Genomic DNA, 18,578 nt, shown 5'->3' with positions numbered 1-18,578 from the left:
ATTTAGCTGAGGAGGGAATGCATAGAAAGGGAAATATCGCCTTTCTGTTTATCTCCACCTAAATTGAATAAAACTAGGCAATGCAGTTATAATTGTAGATGTCCATGGGCAGTGGTCGTTTTGCTCTGTCGAATTTTAGCGGCCACTTGTTCATTTTACAAATTATATAAAAAAAATAGTTTTTTAGTATTATATACTAATATGATTTCTATAAGTCATATTGACTACCTCTTTTCTAAGCATAAGTTATGTAAATCTTTAAAACTATGAACTATATATGCATATATAAGAAATTTATGACAAAGAGAAATGCATAAATAAATTACTTTTAATATAATCTGTCTTTGTCTTTTTATTGATTACTAGCGGTCGCTTACGACTCCGTCCGCGCGGAATAAAAAAAAATATAATAAGTAGCTTATGTGTTCTTACAGACTTGTACTACATCTATGCTAAATTTCATCAAGAGCTATTGAGATGTTCCAGAGATACCTTCAAACAAACATCCATCCATCTAAACCAGGGATCCCTAAACCATTTTGGACAAGTGACCCCCTATTCCAAAATGAATAGTTTCCACAGACCCCCGTGGTCAAATTATCTACTTTTAAGATCAATTATTGTTATTATTTTAATTTTTCATTCTGATTTAGATCAATAGAAGAAGACAGAGTGAGAATTAGCAATGCTTTAAGTTCGATATCGACCCTAAGGAAACCCTTTGGGAATCCCTGATCTAAACATTTGCATTTATAATATTAGTAAGATTTTCACGATATTTACAAAATGTAGTTGACAAATTAAATATGACAATATCCAATATATGGTATTTAATCTATATCTATATATATAAAAGAAAGTCGTGTTAGTTACACTATTTATAACTCAAGAACGGCTGAATCGATTTGACTGAAAATTGGTGGGCAAGTAGCTTAGAACCAGGAAACGGACATAGGATAATTTTTACCCCGTTTTCTATTTTTTTATTCCGCGCAGACGGAGTCGCGGGTAAAAGCTAGTGTTTCTTATAATCAACTTATTCTAGTTGGTAAAATTAAATTATTTCAATTTGTGGACTACTTCCTTGTATTACCAGCTTCATGGTACTAAAAGTAAAATAGAAAGTGGGTAAATTAAACACAAACTCAGCAAATTCTAACTTTAATCATCAATAAAACAAAAATAAGATAAAAGAAAAGATCGGACGGAGACAGCGATAAAAGAAACTGTGATTCCAAGATAAAAATATTGCAAATAAATCATTGGTCCCAATTAACTAAAATGTCATCATAAAATGATTAAATTTAATGTCTTGAATAACTGAAAAATAAATATAATTATGATATTTTCAATATTATTGTAAATTAATACAATTATTATACAATGATGTTTGGAAAATACATTTGTCTTATCCTGAGTTTTCACTGCCTAAATACTAATACAAAAACAAGTTGACAAAAAGAGATAATGTTTCATTTGTGGGTATTTGAAAACTTACATGAGCAGTGAAATTCCACGTTTAAAAGGCTTTTAATAACAATAATAAACATTGATTTTTTATTTATATAATACTTAGATAGTTATGTTGCAATAAAACTTTAGATTGCGTCAGATTTTTATTTATTGGAATAATTTTAATAAAATTAATTCAATGTTTTTCTGTATTTATATTATTTCAATTCAAATTATAACACAAAAGTGGAATATGGCTTTTTGTATACAATAACCAAATATTTTTTTAATTTTTCATTATAATCATTAAAAAGAGATTCGATAATTAAGTATACAAATTTAAATTTTAATGATATTTAGTATAAAGAAAAATCTAAATACTATAATAACGACATAATATAAAAATTGTTGCAATTTGAATAATCTTAAAAAATAAGACCAGAATATTGGACGGAAATAAAAAAAAATTATAACTAGGGTTAACATAAATAAATCAATTTCACTTATATAAAAAAAGGCGAAATATTTAAGGCACATTTTATGCAAAGATTTCGAAGGCACAATATTTTTACATCAATATTTATAAAGAAATTGTTGATTTTTCAACTAAACAATATCATTATGATTGGAAATAAAAGAAACTGGTGGGTTCCATTTACAATTATACATCTTTACAGATGACAGCTATATTATACATACTATAATGTATATTTTATACTGGAATGTATACTTTAATGTCATTAAACAGTACCCAAAGTTGAGTCCAATCCGTTGAAGTCATTTTAGCTTTATATGTTATACCAACCCTTCCGAGATAAATTAACATCTCATAAGAGATATATTTTGCCATATTTTACGAAGTTGGCACACTTTAGATAGTACAGAATGGATAGATGGGAGATAGTAGTCCAAACTAAGTTTCTCTGTTCTATGGGACTCGTGTATGTCCTTCATAGATACATTGAATATTTATTAAATTATCTGAACTGATAATTAAAAATAATTTCAATGAACAACATAGCAATGTTTGTGTGCGTAGATAATTTAGAATTGAAGTCTGCTTCTATGAGTTTAGATGTGTTATTTGTGTGTTAATATTTTATTAGATTCTATATAAATATTTCTAAGTTGCTTCATAATCTAAGGACATAAGCTGTTTAGTTTATAATTGGATTCAACTTTAAATAAGGCTATAGCTGCCATCTGTAAGATAATTATATATTTACATAACTTATACATAAAGTCTTACTCTTCTCTATATTGCAACTAAGATTAATGTTATTAAAAATTAATTTAAAATATCGTGCGTTACAAAATTTACAAAGAACTATATATTTAATTATTTTTTTAAAATATCCTCCGTGAGAAACACTTTGTGCCGAATATGTACAAACTAAGAACTTTGTTCAATCGAAATATACATAAAGATGATTGTTATAAATTGCACTTAGAAAAATATAATGTTTTATAATTACTTTTTATAAATCAAGTTTAAAAAAAATAATATATAACATGAAAAAATTATAAACTCATTAAAAATATAATTAAAATGCCATAAAAAAGGCATTAAACTTTGCTTAAATAAATCTTTCTTTTAGAAGGCATTTTTTTATATACAAATTATTTAAAAAAATAATCCTTTACATAATAAAGAAATAAATCATAACTCTATAGAGTTGTTTTAGTATTTTGTTTATAGATTTAGTTTGAGTTAACTTTTTGTGATTGTAGATTTTTTAAAAAATTTTGATTCAATTAAATCATAAAAATTAAATGTAAAACCAGATTTTAAAATAAATTTAGGAAACAACAATGTAATAATAAATATGAAATATTTTCAAAGTTTGGTAACAAATAAATTGTTGAAAGATTTTTTCCTAAAAAGTAATAATATATTTTTTTTTTCAATTCAATTATTCTATTTGTTTAAAAAAATTACAACCACAGTGTTGTTATAGTCACTAACAAAGTTATCTATACGATATTTTATACATTTGAATGTATATATATACCTTTTATATAATGTATGTGCGAACAATACTTTTGAACAAAAAATTTCATTTTCTTATATACTTTGAAATAAATTATTTAAAAGTTATTTACTTATATTATATAAACTTTAATATCCCAAACTTTCATTATTAGGGAAACATAAGGTAATTTCCACTGTTGAAATATAGTTACAGAAACATATAATAGTTATATGTTTTTGTGTATTAGTGGAAAGGTAAATTTTTTTATCTAAATATGACATTTTAATATGCACACAATATATAAGTTGGGAATCTTTTTCCACACACTTTTAACACATACAATGCTACTGACTCGCACTGCGAGTTTACCTCAATGCCGTAAAATTTGTAATGGCATTGAGAGTGTTAAGAGTTCATATATTTGTAACGCAAGCTACATATTAACATATATATTATATATATGTTCTAAGTTATTCTACATCAAGACAAAGTTTACAAAGAGTCAATTTTCCTGATTTATATTAGAAAAGTTCCAAAGTAACTTTAACAAGATTTTTTTTTTGTTACAAGAATTTTTTTACAAAAAAAAATTATTATAAGTCTCACTTATTAAATCAAATATTGATTTTTTCACAGTTCATTGAAATAAAATAAAAAAATAATCATTTTTTCAGATTAACAAACATTTTTTTAAAATAATAAATCATACTTCAGTACTATGAGTTTGTATACGTACTTTTTTCTGGCTGCCATTTCTGTTCAAAGGTGGTGAATGTCCCGAGTACCCTGGGTTATGTATGCCCAGGCCTCCGGGTTCCCCTTCTCGTGGCCTGGGCTTCTTCAGCGAAGACCTGAGGGGGGATCTGGTGATGGTACTGGCCTCAGAGAGACCAGTTAATGTGGTCGCAGTTGTATTCATAGAAGCCACACTACCATGACCGTTTGTACTGTATGGTTTTCCTGATGCATCCGTCATTGAAATACCTGGAGATATGGGAATTGTTCAAACTTTCATAAGACATTATCATTAACTTATATAGGAACGGCTAAAACACTCACGTACATATGTCCGGTGTCGTCACCGACTTTCGAACCTATCGGGGGCCCTTAATCAGGGTGAGTGGGACTGGTATTATTTCGCAGACGCGGCCCGTCCCTCAAGGGCCACCGATGGGCTCGAAACTAGTCGGTGCCGACACCGGATATATATACGTGAGTGTTTTAGCCGTCCCTATATAAGTTACATGGGAAATGTTTATTTATGAAATGTATATATTTTTTATCAGTGATTATCAAACTTATTTCTTACTAGCGACCCGCCCCGGCTTCGCACGGGTGCAATGCAAAATATACCTACTACAGAATGTCCTTATACACAACGTTCACAGCGTTCACATTAGAAACCTTTAAATTTATCAGTGTTTTTCTACTATATTATGCATTTATTATACATACAAACCTTCCTTAAGAATCACTCTATCTATTAAAAAAAACCGCGTCAAAATCCGTTGCGTAGTTTTAAAGATCTAAGCATACATACGGACATACAGCGAAAGCGACTTTGTTTTATACTATGTATTGATACCACCCCCTTTGAAAATTATTTTTCAGCGACCCGATTTTTTATACACCCTTTAAACTTAAAAACCACAATTTTATTAATTTAATTAATTTAATCATATTAGTCGGTTGATGTTTAAATTTACATTCTAAACTAGAATTAATTACCAGTGAGTTAAAATAATTTCTGGTGCAATATAATTAAGGTGAAATTGCTCTAATTTTTTTACTATCATTGATAATCTTCCTTTATTAGAAACTTGTTACAACTTCATTGTGTACTGTGTGAGGGCTATCTTACGAAATCTATGTTAAGTATATTAAGTTTTTATAACATCATACAGGGCACAAATATAAACTAATTATTCGTTATTGTGTAGTATGTGGGTTTTAATTTTAGTGAAATTTAAAATACTATATAAATTAAATGAAATTACAAATTATACATCTCCCCCTAACCCACATCAACGCCTCTCATTTTTTCTGGGTCCCTTAATGCTCCCCTCTAGGTTTCAAATGCCTCCAAGGGGGCGTTATCGCCCACTTTGAGAAACACTGTATTATACCGAGGTATATAATTTTACAAATTAAGATTTTTTTATTTTAAATAGAAATCAAAATTAGTATTTTTTATTACTTTGCATTGAAGTTATTAGATAAATCGACAAATCTGATGCAATGGTAGAAATTGTTTTATTACTATTTTTAGGTTGGTTAAATTTGAAACTAAATTTCGTACTTTAAATAAGTAAAAATTCATAAGTCGGTTAAGGCTAGTAATGAATGTGTTTTTAAAACAGTATTTTGTTTAAAACTAACCTCTACCTTCCTTAAATCCTGGATTATTAATAGTAGTTCCTCCTTCAGTGTGCGCGTGCGCATTAGTCGGGTCCCCGCCCGCGCGACGCGAGAATAACGTGTCGTATAACGACATTATGAATAATACGGAGTTTATCACTATGGAAACAATCTGGAAAATATAAATTGTATTAAATCAATAAATAGAAGAATAGACCGTCGGTGGCTCAGGGCTTAAGCACTTGACATGCAATCTGCAGGTCCTGGGTTCGGATCCCGCCATGTACCAATGTGTTTTTCGATTTACATATGTACATTTATCGGACGTTCTTACGGTGAAGGAAAACATCGTGATGCTGCACATATCTGAGAAGAAATCAATGATATATGTGAAGTCAACCCGCACTTGGCCAGCATTGACTATGTCCTAGTCACCACTAACTTGGGGTAGGCTCCGAGCCCCTCGGTGGGGACATATAGTGAGCTGATGATGATGATAAATAAATAGAAAGCTGGAGAAATTATAATAATTACAATTTTTCGACTCAGAGTTACATTATTTCAACGAAATTTACTTAGGCAATGAAATATCAGCACATAAATTGTTAGGGAAAATCTTTAAATGATTACTTTTTAAGGACAGAAAAGATTAAATAATTTTACACAAGATTTTCAAAGCCTTTTAAGAAATGTTTTGCTTTTGGCTAATGCTCTGGATACTAGATCAATGTTTATACCTGAACATAAAAAGCCTCCCCTCTCGTTTGATAAAATCCTCTGTCATCGACTTGGACCGCGAAAAGACCGGCCGCTGCTATTGACAGCAACGCTGAAATGGAAATTAAAAATTTGTTAACATTTGACTTTTATTAATATTACTAATATTATAAACTTGAATGTTTAGATGGATGGATGGATGTTTGTTTGAAGGTTCCGGAACGGCTCAACGGATCTTGATGAAATTGGGTACAGATATATATACATAGTCTGGAAAAACACATAGGCTATTTATTACGTTTTTTTAATGCCGCACGGATGGAGCCACAGGCTACAGCTAGTTAATCCATAAACATATTTACTTTAGTATTCCAAAGGTTTAAATAAGTTACCTTTATAATTAGAAAGTTACAGAGTATAAATGGTTTATTCTATTAGGATTTAATCTATTTATTATATAATCTTAGGATTTATTTGTACGCGCTTATCTCAGAACCCATCAATCGAATTTGTAAAATTATTTCTGCATTTGGAGGCACATTTATTGAGGAAGAATATAGGGTATTTAATATCACGCTATGACCATTGGGAGTCGTAAAATTGAAAAAAAATAATAATCGAGAAGGACAAAACTATTACGATACTTGAATGCACACTTGAGCGATTCCCTATTTGCAGTAGGTATCTACATATTCTATTTTATCAGAAACTAGCTTTTACCCGCGACTCCGTCCGCGCGGAATAAAAAAAATGCACACAAGATAAAAAAGTTCCTATGTCCGTCTCCTAGTTCTAAGCTACCTCCCCATCAATTTTCAACTAAATCAGTTCGACCGATCTTGAGTTATAAATAGTGTAACTAACACCACTTTCTTTTATATATATAGATATGCACTTATTCTATTATAATTAAATTGTGCGAGTGAAACAACAAGATAAAACTAGTGTTTGTTACTTTACTCACTTGCTAGTAACGCGAGCGCTAACTTCATCATGACGAGATGTATATACTTTATTCCCACTTTCTCCTTTGAGGAGATCATCGCTAGTTGCAGTACTGACAGTATGCAGAACACGCCCAGCACAGTCACGCCGATGACCGCCACCACGCCCGCTATGTACACTGCAGCTGGAAATAAATATTTAATTTATGAGACATAAAAAGTAAAAAGATGACGCAGGATCTAGATAAGAGACTTTTATTGTTGGATCCTGTCTGTGGATAGCTATGCCACTCTAGATAGAGATATCAAATAAATAGCACTAAAGCAGGTATGGATCCCTGACGATTTTTTTTATGTGATAAGGATGGCAAACTCAGGAAGCCCCAATTTAAGCTTTTAACAATTTCGTAATATCTAAGCATTTTCCCCACGAAATTATATACACTTATTACTATATCGTATTTTGTCTTAAAAAAAAAGAAAACACAATGTTTTTGTCTTAAGAAAAAATAAATATATAGACGATTTGAGATCTACCTCAAGAGTTTCACAATTTGTATTTTTTTTTTAAAAACAGTTAAAGATTTAATTAATTTCTGTACTTACATTTGTATTAGATAGAGTAGGGATTGAACAGTTTTGTCTGATACGAGTACTTAAGTTCACAAACGACTTCCGTCTTCGCAGTCTGTTACAGTTGTCGCTTCGCGGTAGAAAGTGCGACAGATCTTGTGGTAATCTTTTCGTGAACGTTAAGCAATTGGTATTCATAGTAAAGACGCGGATTTGTCAATGCAGTTTCTTAACGTTACTCTTAAAAGCGTAGACAGCGAGGCGCTTTTTAAACGGAATACTAAATGTCTACATTACTGGTTTATTGGACGTTTTTATTACCTCCTGTAACCTAACGGATGGGAAAATTTTGAAGTTTGAAGCGTTATTTGATTCTTATTTTTGCCCAGAATGTCCTAGGTAACATATTTGCCATTATAGCGATTTTTTCGAGCTCAATTCTGTAATTTATTTAAATGCTAGTTAACTTTGGTTAGTAGCTATAATCTTTTTTATATTCTTCTGATTTAAAATTCAGAATATTTTATTTATGCATAATTTATCCTTTTTTTTACAAGGTGGCAAACGAGCAAGCGGCCACATGAATTCGCCGAAATGGCGAAGCGACCACAGCCTATAGACATTCGCAATTGCAAATGCGTTGCCTACCCACAATTGAAGGAGGAGACGCACAAAAAGAGAATATTTCAGCTTCCTATGCATCTCCTCCTCCATCAAATTCACCCCCCCTTCCCATCCTTTCCTTATAAGAAAGGGTGGGAAGGGAAAGAGGACTAAAATTAGGCCTCCTAATGAGAGAGTTTATTTTAATTGAATACACAAATCATACTGATTACTGCTTGCATAACCTCATCCTTGTTCAGGACTGCGAACAGTAAAGGGTCACCGAGAGGGTCAAAAAGAGAAGTCGCCACTCTCTGGTGGAAACGACATATCTACAGAACATTGTATATTCAAGAACCAAAACATATTATAAGCATTTCCATAGTAAACCGACAACACTCACCTATTTAACGATTCACACCTGTATCAACAATAGACACAATCGACCGGATTTCAAACACACATGAAACATAACAGAAACCAAAAGGATGCGTCTCCGACCAAACTAGACAAGTGACTGACATGAGGCCTAACCTGACTCACTCACCTTACTCATGCTTGATTACAAATTCTAAGAGCGTTAGAAAGTCTTTATTGTTTTCTTCCTTTACAAAAGTGCTACGATATTAGTATAAATTACCAAATTATTGTGATAAAAATTTCTTTATTTTGGAACCTAATTATTAAGGCACTAGCAATATACCAGAGTTTTCTTCGAAGAGGATCTTCTAGCTCTATAGCCCTTTGCAGGCATTGGCTTCTTGAAAAGATAGAAAATAAAAACAACGTTATAAGTGTCCTACTCTAACCTATAGTCTAGGTTATTCGGTGACAAAAGAAACTTTATATTAGTGAAAGTTTGTTTAATTCTGTTCTGTTTTGTCGTATATTAAACCGGAACAAACAAATATAATTTATTGTAATATTAATATAAAGCAATCACACCCGATGTGTAATGTGTATGTATTTTTATGCTATAATTTAATAATCAAACGAAGTAATACTTTTAAGAGGCAACCCTAGTTAACTGTAATTTAGGTCGCATTTCAAGGTCCGTGTATTACGCACATTACCTCATTTCTTTGCTGAAGGCGTACACTAATGTCTGGTCGTTTAGTGTCTTTACTCATCCTATATGACAACAAACACGTAACTGACACGCCATCAACTGAGATGATCATTTGTAAGAGAATTTATAACTTTATTTGTTAAACTATTTTAAATGCATTGTTTGTTTAATGATTTTTAAGTGTCTAAACTGTGTCGTATGTTTTATATTATTCGTAGGGTTGTCACAAGTAACATTGTGAGATGAAAATTAAAAACAAAACTGGGCGTCGAGTTTTTGTTTATTTAAATTTACTTTTACTTTTTCTGATTTCTGAATAATTTCTGCTGTTGCCTTCTCTATGTTATTTACAGATTTATCCCTACAATAAATGTAATGACATCAAAACAACAATAGCATCATTGTAAACTGCATCTACTTAAATGTAATTTTATTCTTTGTAAGAATTGCAGGCCAATTGTAATCCTTTGTTCATGTTTTTCTTGGAAAATAATTGTAGTTAGAAAATAATTGCCGTGATATTTATAAAGTATTTTTCATTACAGGATAAGTTTGGTTTATTTAAAGAAATGTTGTAGTCAACATAAAATTTTACTATATATCCCTGAGTATTAATTTTTAATATTGGAATTAATGTAACTACAACAAGCATTGACATTAACTGGTTATTTAATATATAAAATGCACGGCGTAATAAAAAAAACATAGCCTTCATTTGTTTTATTTTGAAATTAAAAAAGTAGCAAGTTAATATGGTTAAACCAGATTAATTCCTCTCTTATAATTTATATGTCTGTATCTATAAACTTATTTTTAAAATTATTGTTGTCTGTGCGCATGGCCAGATTTGTTCCGGGTTCATTGTTTCCGGAACTTAATTACCTAGATTACCCAATCTCCGGAACGACTGGACCTATTTTGACTTTGGAGGGAAGATAGCTTATGCATGCGGGCATATTAAAGGCTAGTTTTTTTAATTACGCGCTGACAAAGTCGCGGGCAACCGTTAGTGTACAATATAGTTTGTATGTACGCAATACTAATGTGTATTTTGTCTGCGAGGTACAATTGTTATCGTCTACGACGTGCAGAATCGATCGTCATGTTCCAAGTGCAATTTTCTAACATTACACTAGGTATTCCACGATTAATGTGTACGTTTTTGTTTGGTTCAATTCCCAGTATGGCTTTTACTATGTAAGTAGAACAATTCTATCCCACGACACTGTGATGACCACAATGTGATTGTTACTTGTACGCAAACAGTATTAATGATGAACACAATAAGTAATTAATTTATCAAACCGACTGTAAGAGTACTAACAAAAGTCCATATATGTAAAAATCAATGTCTGTCTATTTTTGTGAAAATTTGAACGACAAATTGAATATTCTAATGGAAGATTTATATCCTAAAAAAATCTTAAAAACTACAGAAAATACTTCTCATATATTTTAAATATACATTTTTGTATTCGACTGTACTAACCACCAACCAGCAAACTGAACAGACCGGTTCCAAGGTATCATGATTCAGATTGTAATACCTAGACATCAATAACCAGGTAAAACAATTGAATCGCGTGATGTCATCCTAACATCAACGTACACAGTTTAACGTGGGTTTACACTGATATACCAGGGCTGGTGTTAGTGTAGGACGTGGTTGAGCGCCCAATGGCGCTGGATAGAAAGGGGCGCTACAGGTCTGCGAATAACCTTGTTAACCCCAGGCATGTTAAAAAATAGGGCGTCATAAAAATCTCGCCCAGGGCGCTAGTAAAGCTTAAGACATTACTGATATAAAAAAATATGCCTTCCCATTTATTTTCATCTATATATATAAAAGAAAGTTGTGTTAGTTACACCATTTATAACTCAAGAACCGCTGAATCGATTTGACTGAAAATTGGTGGGCAGGTAGCTTAGAACCAGGAAAAGGACATAGGATAATTTTTACCCCGTTTTCTATTTTTTATTCCGCGCGGACGGAGTCGCGGGTAAAAGCTAGTTGAAAATAAAAGCTTATAAGATTTTTTTTCCATACAGGTGTTTCAATGGAATCTCACGAGTATATAGCAGTTAAATGTTAACTGGGTAAAGGTTGAATTCATTGAAGAAAAAAACAATATGTGAATTATTTACAATTGTATTTGTATATGATTGGTCAAGGTCCACATAGTACATAAGATAGTTAAAAGATGGTATACACAGTATATTTTTTTCTTTATTCCATAATACTTAATATTCATACTAATTTTATTCCACTTAAAATCTGGCAAGATCAAGGGAAATATGTTTTAAAGATAATGATGTGACAATTTTTAAATTAAGAACTAAAACAATTATAAACAAACATAACATCTATCTATATATCTATATATATAAAAGAAAGTTGTGTTAGTTACACCAATTATAACTCAAGAACGGCTGAATCGATTTGACTGAAAATTGGTGGACAGGTAGCTTAGAACCAGGAAACGGACATAGGATAATTTTTACCCCGTTTTCTATTTTTTATTCCGCGCGGACGGAGTCGCGGGTAAAAGCTAGTTTATCATAAAATTAGCTGTTGCCCGTGATTCCGTCCGCGCACAATTAAAAAAGAACATAATAAGTAGCCTATGTGTTCTTCCAGACTATGCTCTACATATATGCCAAATTACATCGATATCCGATTAACCGTTCCGAAGATACCTTCAAACATCCATCCATTCGCATTTACGAGTATAATATTAGTAAGAAGTAAGATGGCCAGTGACATTTTTCCACGTACTATAGTAAAGTGACTCACGACTATTTCATCCATAATTTTGCATTTAAAATACTGTGCATTCTAATTCATAGTGTCAATGTATTTTATAATTAAATTAACATCTTAATTACACATTCAAAAGATAGTAAATTAGCATAACATACCAATAAATCGTCTTAATATTGAAAAATATATGGATATTGTGAAGAAAATGAAGCTTATAACTAGCTAATAGTAATGAAAAATTCTCGAGTCATTGAACTTTAGCCGTGTTAAATACAAAACTCTTTTAGCTTTTCGCAGACTGACTAAAAAAAATCATCTCTAGTATTCTCCATGATAAAGCAGAGATAACTCTATGTATTTTGGAAGTAAATTGTATTACTTTTTGGATAAATACTTGTATTATAAGTTTGAAAGTGTAAAGTATAGTCGGTTGTAAACATCAAAACCTGTTTCAACAAATTACAACACAGTTCTGTTTATCCACCTACACAGACTGTACGATGCTGCATCGCTAGGGTTGACGACGATTAAAAAATGTAGCTATGTTTCAAATATTTAGTTATTTTTAAATAAATTATTTATAATTGATGTTTCTGAAGAAAAAAAATGGTTATTGTGAGAAAACTATAAAATATAGATATATGCTATCGCGGACTTTTAATTAGCACATTTAAACAGCTACAATTCGCCATACATAATTTTTATATAGGTCCTATAGTTTAGCCTACGTAAGCGCTGAAAGCAAAAATGTCCCTAATTTTCGCAACAAATTTTGAAGCTATATTCAAAATCTACTAGTCTTCTAGTTATTTAAAAAAAAAACAAAAAAATGGGACCCACCTGCAAGCACTTCCTATCGATTAAAATATTTTTCATCAAAATCGGACCACCAGGGGCGGAGTTTCGCGGTAACACACATAAAAAAAAAAATACAGTCCAATTGATAACCTCCTTCTTTTTGAAGTCGGCTAAAAATAACAGAGGAATGATTTTTAAAGACATTTTCAAATGATTTGACCAAGACCTAAGCAATTTTTACTGAGTAATTTCCAGTTTTAGTGTACAATGAAAATATGATTGTTATACTAACAGACTATGTACTTAATACACGTTGAAAGAAATTAACACAATGCATAAGTAAAAAAAAACTACCTAAGTTTTAAAATACCTTAAATAAATTACAAATAATTGTTCGATTTTTTTTTCGCATGTGACAACCCTGGCCTATAGCCCTTAGTTGCAGCATAGAATAGATTATAGAACAATAAGAACTTTGCCCCCGATATGGCTAACGGTATTGTTGTGAATCTCCAATTGTCGATCGGACACCTGCGCGGACTATTTTAGGCCATCATTTATTTAGTATGCTGCGATCGTGTGCTGCACTTGAGTGGTAGGTGGCAGGGGAAAGACAATTCATTTTTGATTAAATAAAAACTGTATGATGATAAATGTTTATCATCTTCTTGATATAATCTTAACACGTTCAGTGCCACTTAATCGTCGAATTTTCATACGAAAAAATCGGGAAAATTTATCTATTAGGTACCTACATACACTGGGGGACTTTCTCGATGGCTTTAACTCGCTGCATTTTATCTGTTATCTGTCTATGTTTCGTGTATTTGGCAACACAAAATTGTTAAACATATTACTTCAAGTAAAACTTCTACAGACACTAAGAACAGAGTTTATAAAAAAGGTACAGAAATGAAAACGTAAATTAAATCACTTTTTACTATGCAGTCGGTTCTCACGATTGTATGCAACTGCGAGGAGCATTAGGGTCACAAAGTCTAGAGAACGACCGCAATCGAGAAGAAAAAAGTTGTTCAAAAGCAGAGATTATTTTTTTTAGACCTCTTTTAAAATTTTACAGGTTTGGTGGTATTTTAACTTAACCTTATATTATTCAACGTGTTAACCTACAATTCTATTTCATGTCACTATACCCGAGGAACTACCATGGACTCCAGGCTTCCACCCTGAACTCTTTGGAATCAGTGTTCCAAAAGATTAGAAAAAAATAACAAAACAACGTATTGCCAACCTTATTTGGTGAGGGGATATCTTTAAGCGAAAGTCCAACGAATCAATTTACTATAGAATCGGTCAGGGTTGTCGCTTATTAATTCTATTCGATATTATTTTACGATATTCGAGTGCAATAAACCTGAGGATGGGACTGTGAACAATGCTAGTCTTGTATGTAGTCTTTAACATACAATAACATTGTTTTAGTATTACGTGGTCTTCAATATGTGAAATTGCATTGTAAACTATCTGTAAGGTATGACTTCTACTACTTTATTATAATTACTAGATGTCGGCCGCGACTCCGTCCGCAACGAATTAAAATGTGTCCAAACTTCAATGAGTTGAACCATTGCGGAATTATACATATTTCCAGTATCATAAGTAGCCTATGTACTCTTCCAGACTATATTTTACATTTATAACAACATGGTGATCCATTTTGCCGTTGTGTATATGTCTAATAACAAACATCCATCCATCTAAACTTTCCCATCTATCTATATATATAAAAGAAAGTCGTGTTAGTTACACTATTTATAACTCAAGAACGGCTGAATCGATTTGACTGAAAATTGGTGGGCAGGTAGCTTAGAACCAGCAAAAGGACATAGGATAATTTTTACCCCGTTTTCTATTTTTTATTCCGCGCGGACGGAGTCGCGGGTAAAAGCTAGTGTATATATAAAAGAAAGTCGTGTTAGTTACACTATTTATAACTCAAGAACGGCTGAATCGATTTGACTGAAAATTGGTGGGCGGGTAGCTTAGAACCAGGAAACGGACATAGGATAATTTTTACCCCGTTTTCTATTTTTTATTCCGCGCGGACGGAGTCGCGGGTAAAAACTAGTTTATTATATTAGTAAGATAAGACTTTAATTAAATAAAAGTATAACGGTTTAATAAAAATATATGATCGTAGTTAATATTTTTATACTACCTGTAGCATAAAACTTAGTGAGACCATTTGTTAGTAATTAAATACGTTACGTGGTAATTAATATCAAATTCGCGGATTATGAAAACGAGACGAATCTCACACTGAAGTAACTAGTTTTGGTTTTGGCTATTTTAGAAACTAGTGGAATATTTAGGAAGAATATCCAATCGCATTCTCAATTCATTTTCAATGCTACAGAAGCTATTGCGTTTAAATATACTTTATAACTAGATGTCAAATTGAATAGCCTTTTAATCGAATATAGCAAATAAAAAAGGCCTAGCACGAAAATTTGCGAGATGATATTCCTAAAGTCATCGACAAAATGTGTATTAGATTTACACATCGTTTTTTTCGGTGTTTTACATTTTATCGGGCTTAGAGTATATTCTAATTAAAATTTCGACATTATGTCGATGACTTACGAGAACGTATATCGAAAATATTCGTGTTAGATCCTCAATAACATAAAAGCTATATTTAAGTGCGACAAATTTAAGACCTAATTGATTTAAGACCGATTAAATGACATTTCACTGAGATGGGTAGTGAATAAACGTCCTCGACTGCCCGTAGCTATCTAGCAAGTCGTAAATCAAAGTACCCGTACTTTTCTTATTACACTTAACTGCGGTGAATAGACGGTTACTGCGGTTAATAGACCATAACTAGTTATCTTATTAAATCTTCATCAGAAAACGTCAAGTTTTTGCTTAAAATCACGTTTAACATTGACCGAATTAATGTAAAATCAAGCGAATTAATTTACACTTTGACTGAATACGTACTTTATTATTGTAATCTTTAGAAATGAAATGTAAAATAAGTATATCTCGTTTGAAACATACAAACGTCAAATATACTACATGGCGGCCATTATAGTATTTTGTAGTAAATAAATATTATTTTGTCGATGTTACCAACTAGCTACTATATCAAATAAAACTGAAGAATACTACTAGAATTCAAGGTCGGTACAATGTACATAGCTTATTAGTACCTCATTGAAGTTTTGCACACAATTGAAAATATTTTCCTAGATTTGAGCTATGGGAAAAACAACTTTATCTTGACACAGATAATAAATACTTTGGTTTGTTTTCGGATAAAAAGATCTTTAATTTGGAGCGTCAGGTAACGTTATTGTAAGTGGCGCGTGCGACTCAGCTGCCTTTGAATTTTAAGAGAAAGGACTTATCAAGAGAGCATTGTATTCTTCTTAGCTTACTTGTGTACTCGTATTGCGTTTGTCAATTTATACGTTTGTATTGGGATATAAATAAGTTTTAATTTTGTCAGCATGATGTCCACATGTGTAATTGTCATCTTAACCTCACAATGGCAGCATTTTGCTTAGTCCGTTTCTTTATAATCAAAGTCTGTTGCTCACGACTCTTGGCATTGTCGTGACGGCTTTCCAGTCGCACGTAGGGTGACCATTTATCAGGATTTATCTGAGACATCTTGACTTGTATATAATCGTAACGGTTCATAACGATAAGTTTTATTTAAAATACACATAACTAGAGTTTCATAAAAAATAGTAATTTATTTTAAAGATATAAGGTGCCTGCTTCTTCGTTTGCAGCCTTTTACTGTAAAAAAAATAAATTCAATAAGATGTTCTTCATAATTACGCTCTAGTCAGCATTCCAGGATATATTTTAATGGCTTAACGCGTTACACTATCATGTAGGGAGTGTTGAACTGAGAAAACTGACGGCTCAATAAGTCTAATGAGGTAATGAGACTAGCGTTAATGGAAAGTTACGGTCACAGTCCCTAAGCAATTAACTTATAATGCCTTTGCTAAGTGAAAATAGTGTAGGAACCGCTTAATATGACATTGGTTATTTTGACGAAAATAAACAGATGTGCAGATCATGTGGAGAAACAAAGACACATTTAATTTGGGATTAAGATAGATAGAAATAGCTATCTAATTTTTAGGGTCTACATTGTCAAAATTTGCAATAACTTCAACATTCAACGACCGGCAAAAGTCAGTAATCGTAATCTATATACGATGTTTTTTGTTTATTTGGCACTTAGTCGGAATCTACAGTTTGGGACGCCCTAACCATGAATTTCTAAGTCCAAAATCTCCGTTTAAAAATATTGCTATATCTGTGTTGTCAAAGATAATAATAGGTATGACGATATGTTTTATACAGAGATTTTGGACTCAGAAACCTACGGTAAGAGATCTATCTATCATGTGTTCCTTATATTATAGTGTACACTTGAGAATCAAACCTTCATCGCGCGTATTAGACCGGCAAGTGGACCGCTAGGAAATGCGGGCATCGCATCTCGGTTGCGGTACATGGAACGGGTACAATAGTATGTTCGGGTGTAAGCTTGCAGCAAGTACATTCACACATTCCCTAAAGTCATTTATCTTAAAACCATGTAATAGTCAACAGAATAACCCATTAATCTATATTTGTTGTGCTTCCAAACAAATAATTTAAATAATCTTCGAATCAATCTACAGCTAAGGGATCGATTATTAAGGTGAATGTAATTAGGTCAACTGGATTTGTGAGTCTTGATAGTAACGTGTGTAAGTCAAATGTTCTGAATCGATTTGAAGAATTATTTTATTTTTGGGAAACTCTACATTATCCCGGGTGACATAGTCTACATCTATTTATTAATTTTTTTTAATTCCGCGCGGACGAAGTCGCGGGCAACTGCTAGTAAAGTAAGGTTTCCGTAAGTGATAACTGAAAATTTCAACCGTATAAGTTTATTTCATTTCGTAAGTAATATCGTGATTACATCAAAAGTAATTACTGTACGTTTTCATGTAATTAATAATTGCACAGAATTTGTAATTGACTTATTATATCCAGCGTTTAGGTCAAATGGTTTCGACGAAGCGTGACCCATGGGACGAGCTTATTAGGGCCTTAATGTGTTCGTCATTGAGGTGTCGCAATCGTCACGAAACTGTCATGTTTTTGTTTAATATTTTAGCGAGATTAATTGCCACACCCATATTCGTTCATGTGACAATGTAGGCCTTTAGTTTGGATTTATTAAAATAAAATTACAATTAAGTAAATATCGAAGGTTTACTGAGAGCAGCAGTAAAACTCTTAATTGAATTGAAAATTTGCGAAGTATCAACTTCTTACTGAATATG

The 18,578-nt window shown here is 31.9% G+C and overlaps 1 protein-coding gene across 3 annotated transcripts in view; it reads right to left on the bottom strand.

Annotated features, from left to right (window-relative positions):
* Positions 1 to 4,120: 4,120 nt before the first annotated feature.
* The window catches only part of LOC106720827, a 28,919-nt gene continuing 14,461 nt past the window's right edge, over positions 4,121 to 18,578 (bottom strand). For 2 of the 3 annotated variants that reach the window (XM_045683543.1, XM_045683545.1), the window contains 4 exons: positions 7,465 to 7,629; positions 6,521 to 6,612; positions 5,805 to 5,955; positions 4,121 to 4,409 (listed from right to left, as the gene is read on the bottom strand). In XM_045683543.1, the coding sequence (XP_045539499.1) occupies positions 4,129 to 4,409; positions 5,805 to 5,955; positions 6,521 to 6,612; positions 7,465 to 7,629 (689 nt within the window). In that variant the 3' untranslated portion in view covers positions 4,121 to 4,128. The remainder of the gene's footprint in view (positions 4,410 to 5,804; positions 5,956 to 6,520; positions 6,613 to 7,464; positions 7,630 to 18,578) is intronic. The other variant, XM_045683544.1, reaches the window with a different exon arrangement.

This window comes from Papilio machaon, chromosome 22, assembly GCF_912999745.1.
Source record: "Papilio machaon chromosome 22, ilPapMach1.1, whole genome shotgun sequence".
NCBI lineage: Eukaryota > Metazoa > Arthropoda > Insecta > Lepidoptera > Papilionidae > Papilio > Papilio machaon.
The sequence above is the reverse complement of the archived record's forward strand: the minus strand, read 5'-3'. Positions and strand labels throughout refer to the sequence as shown.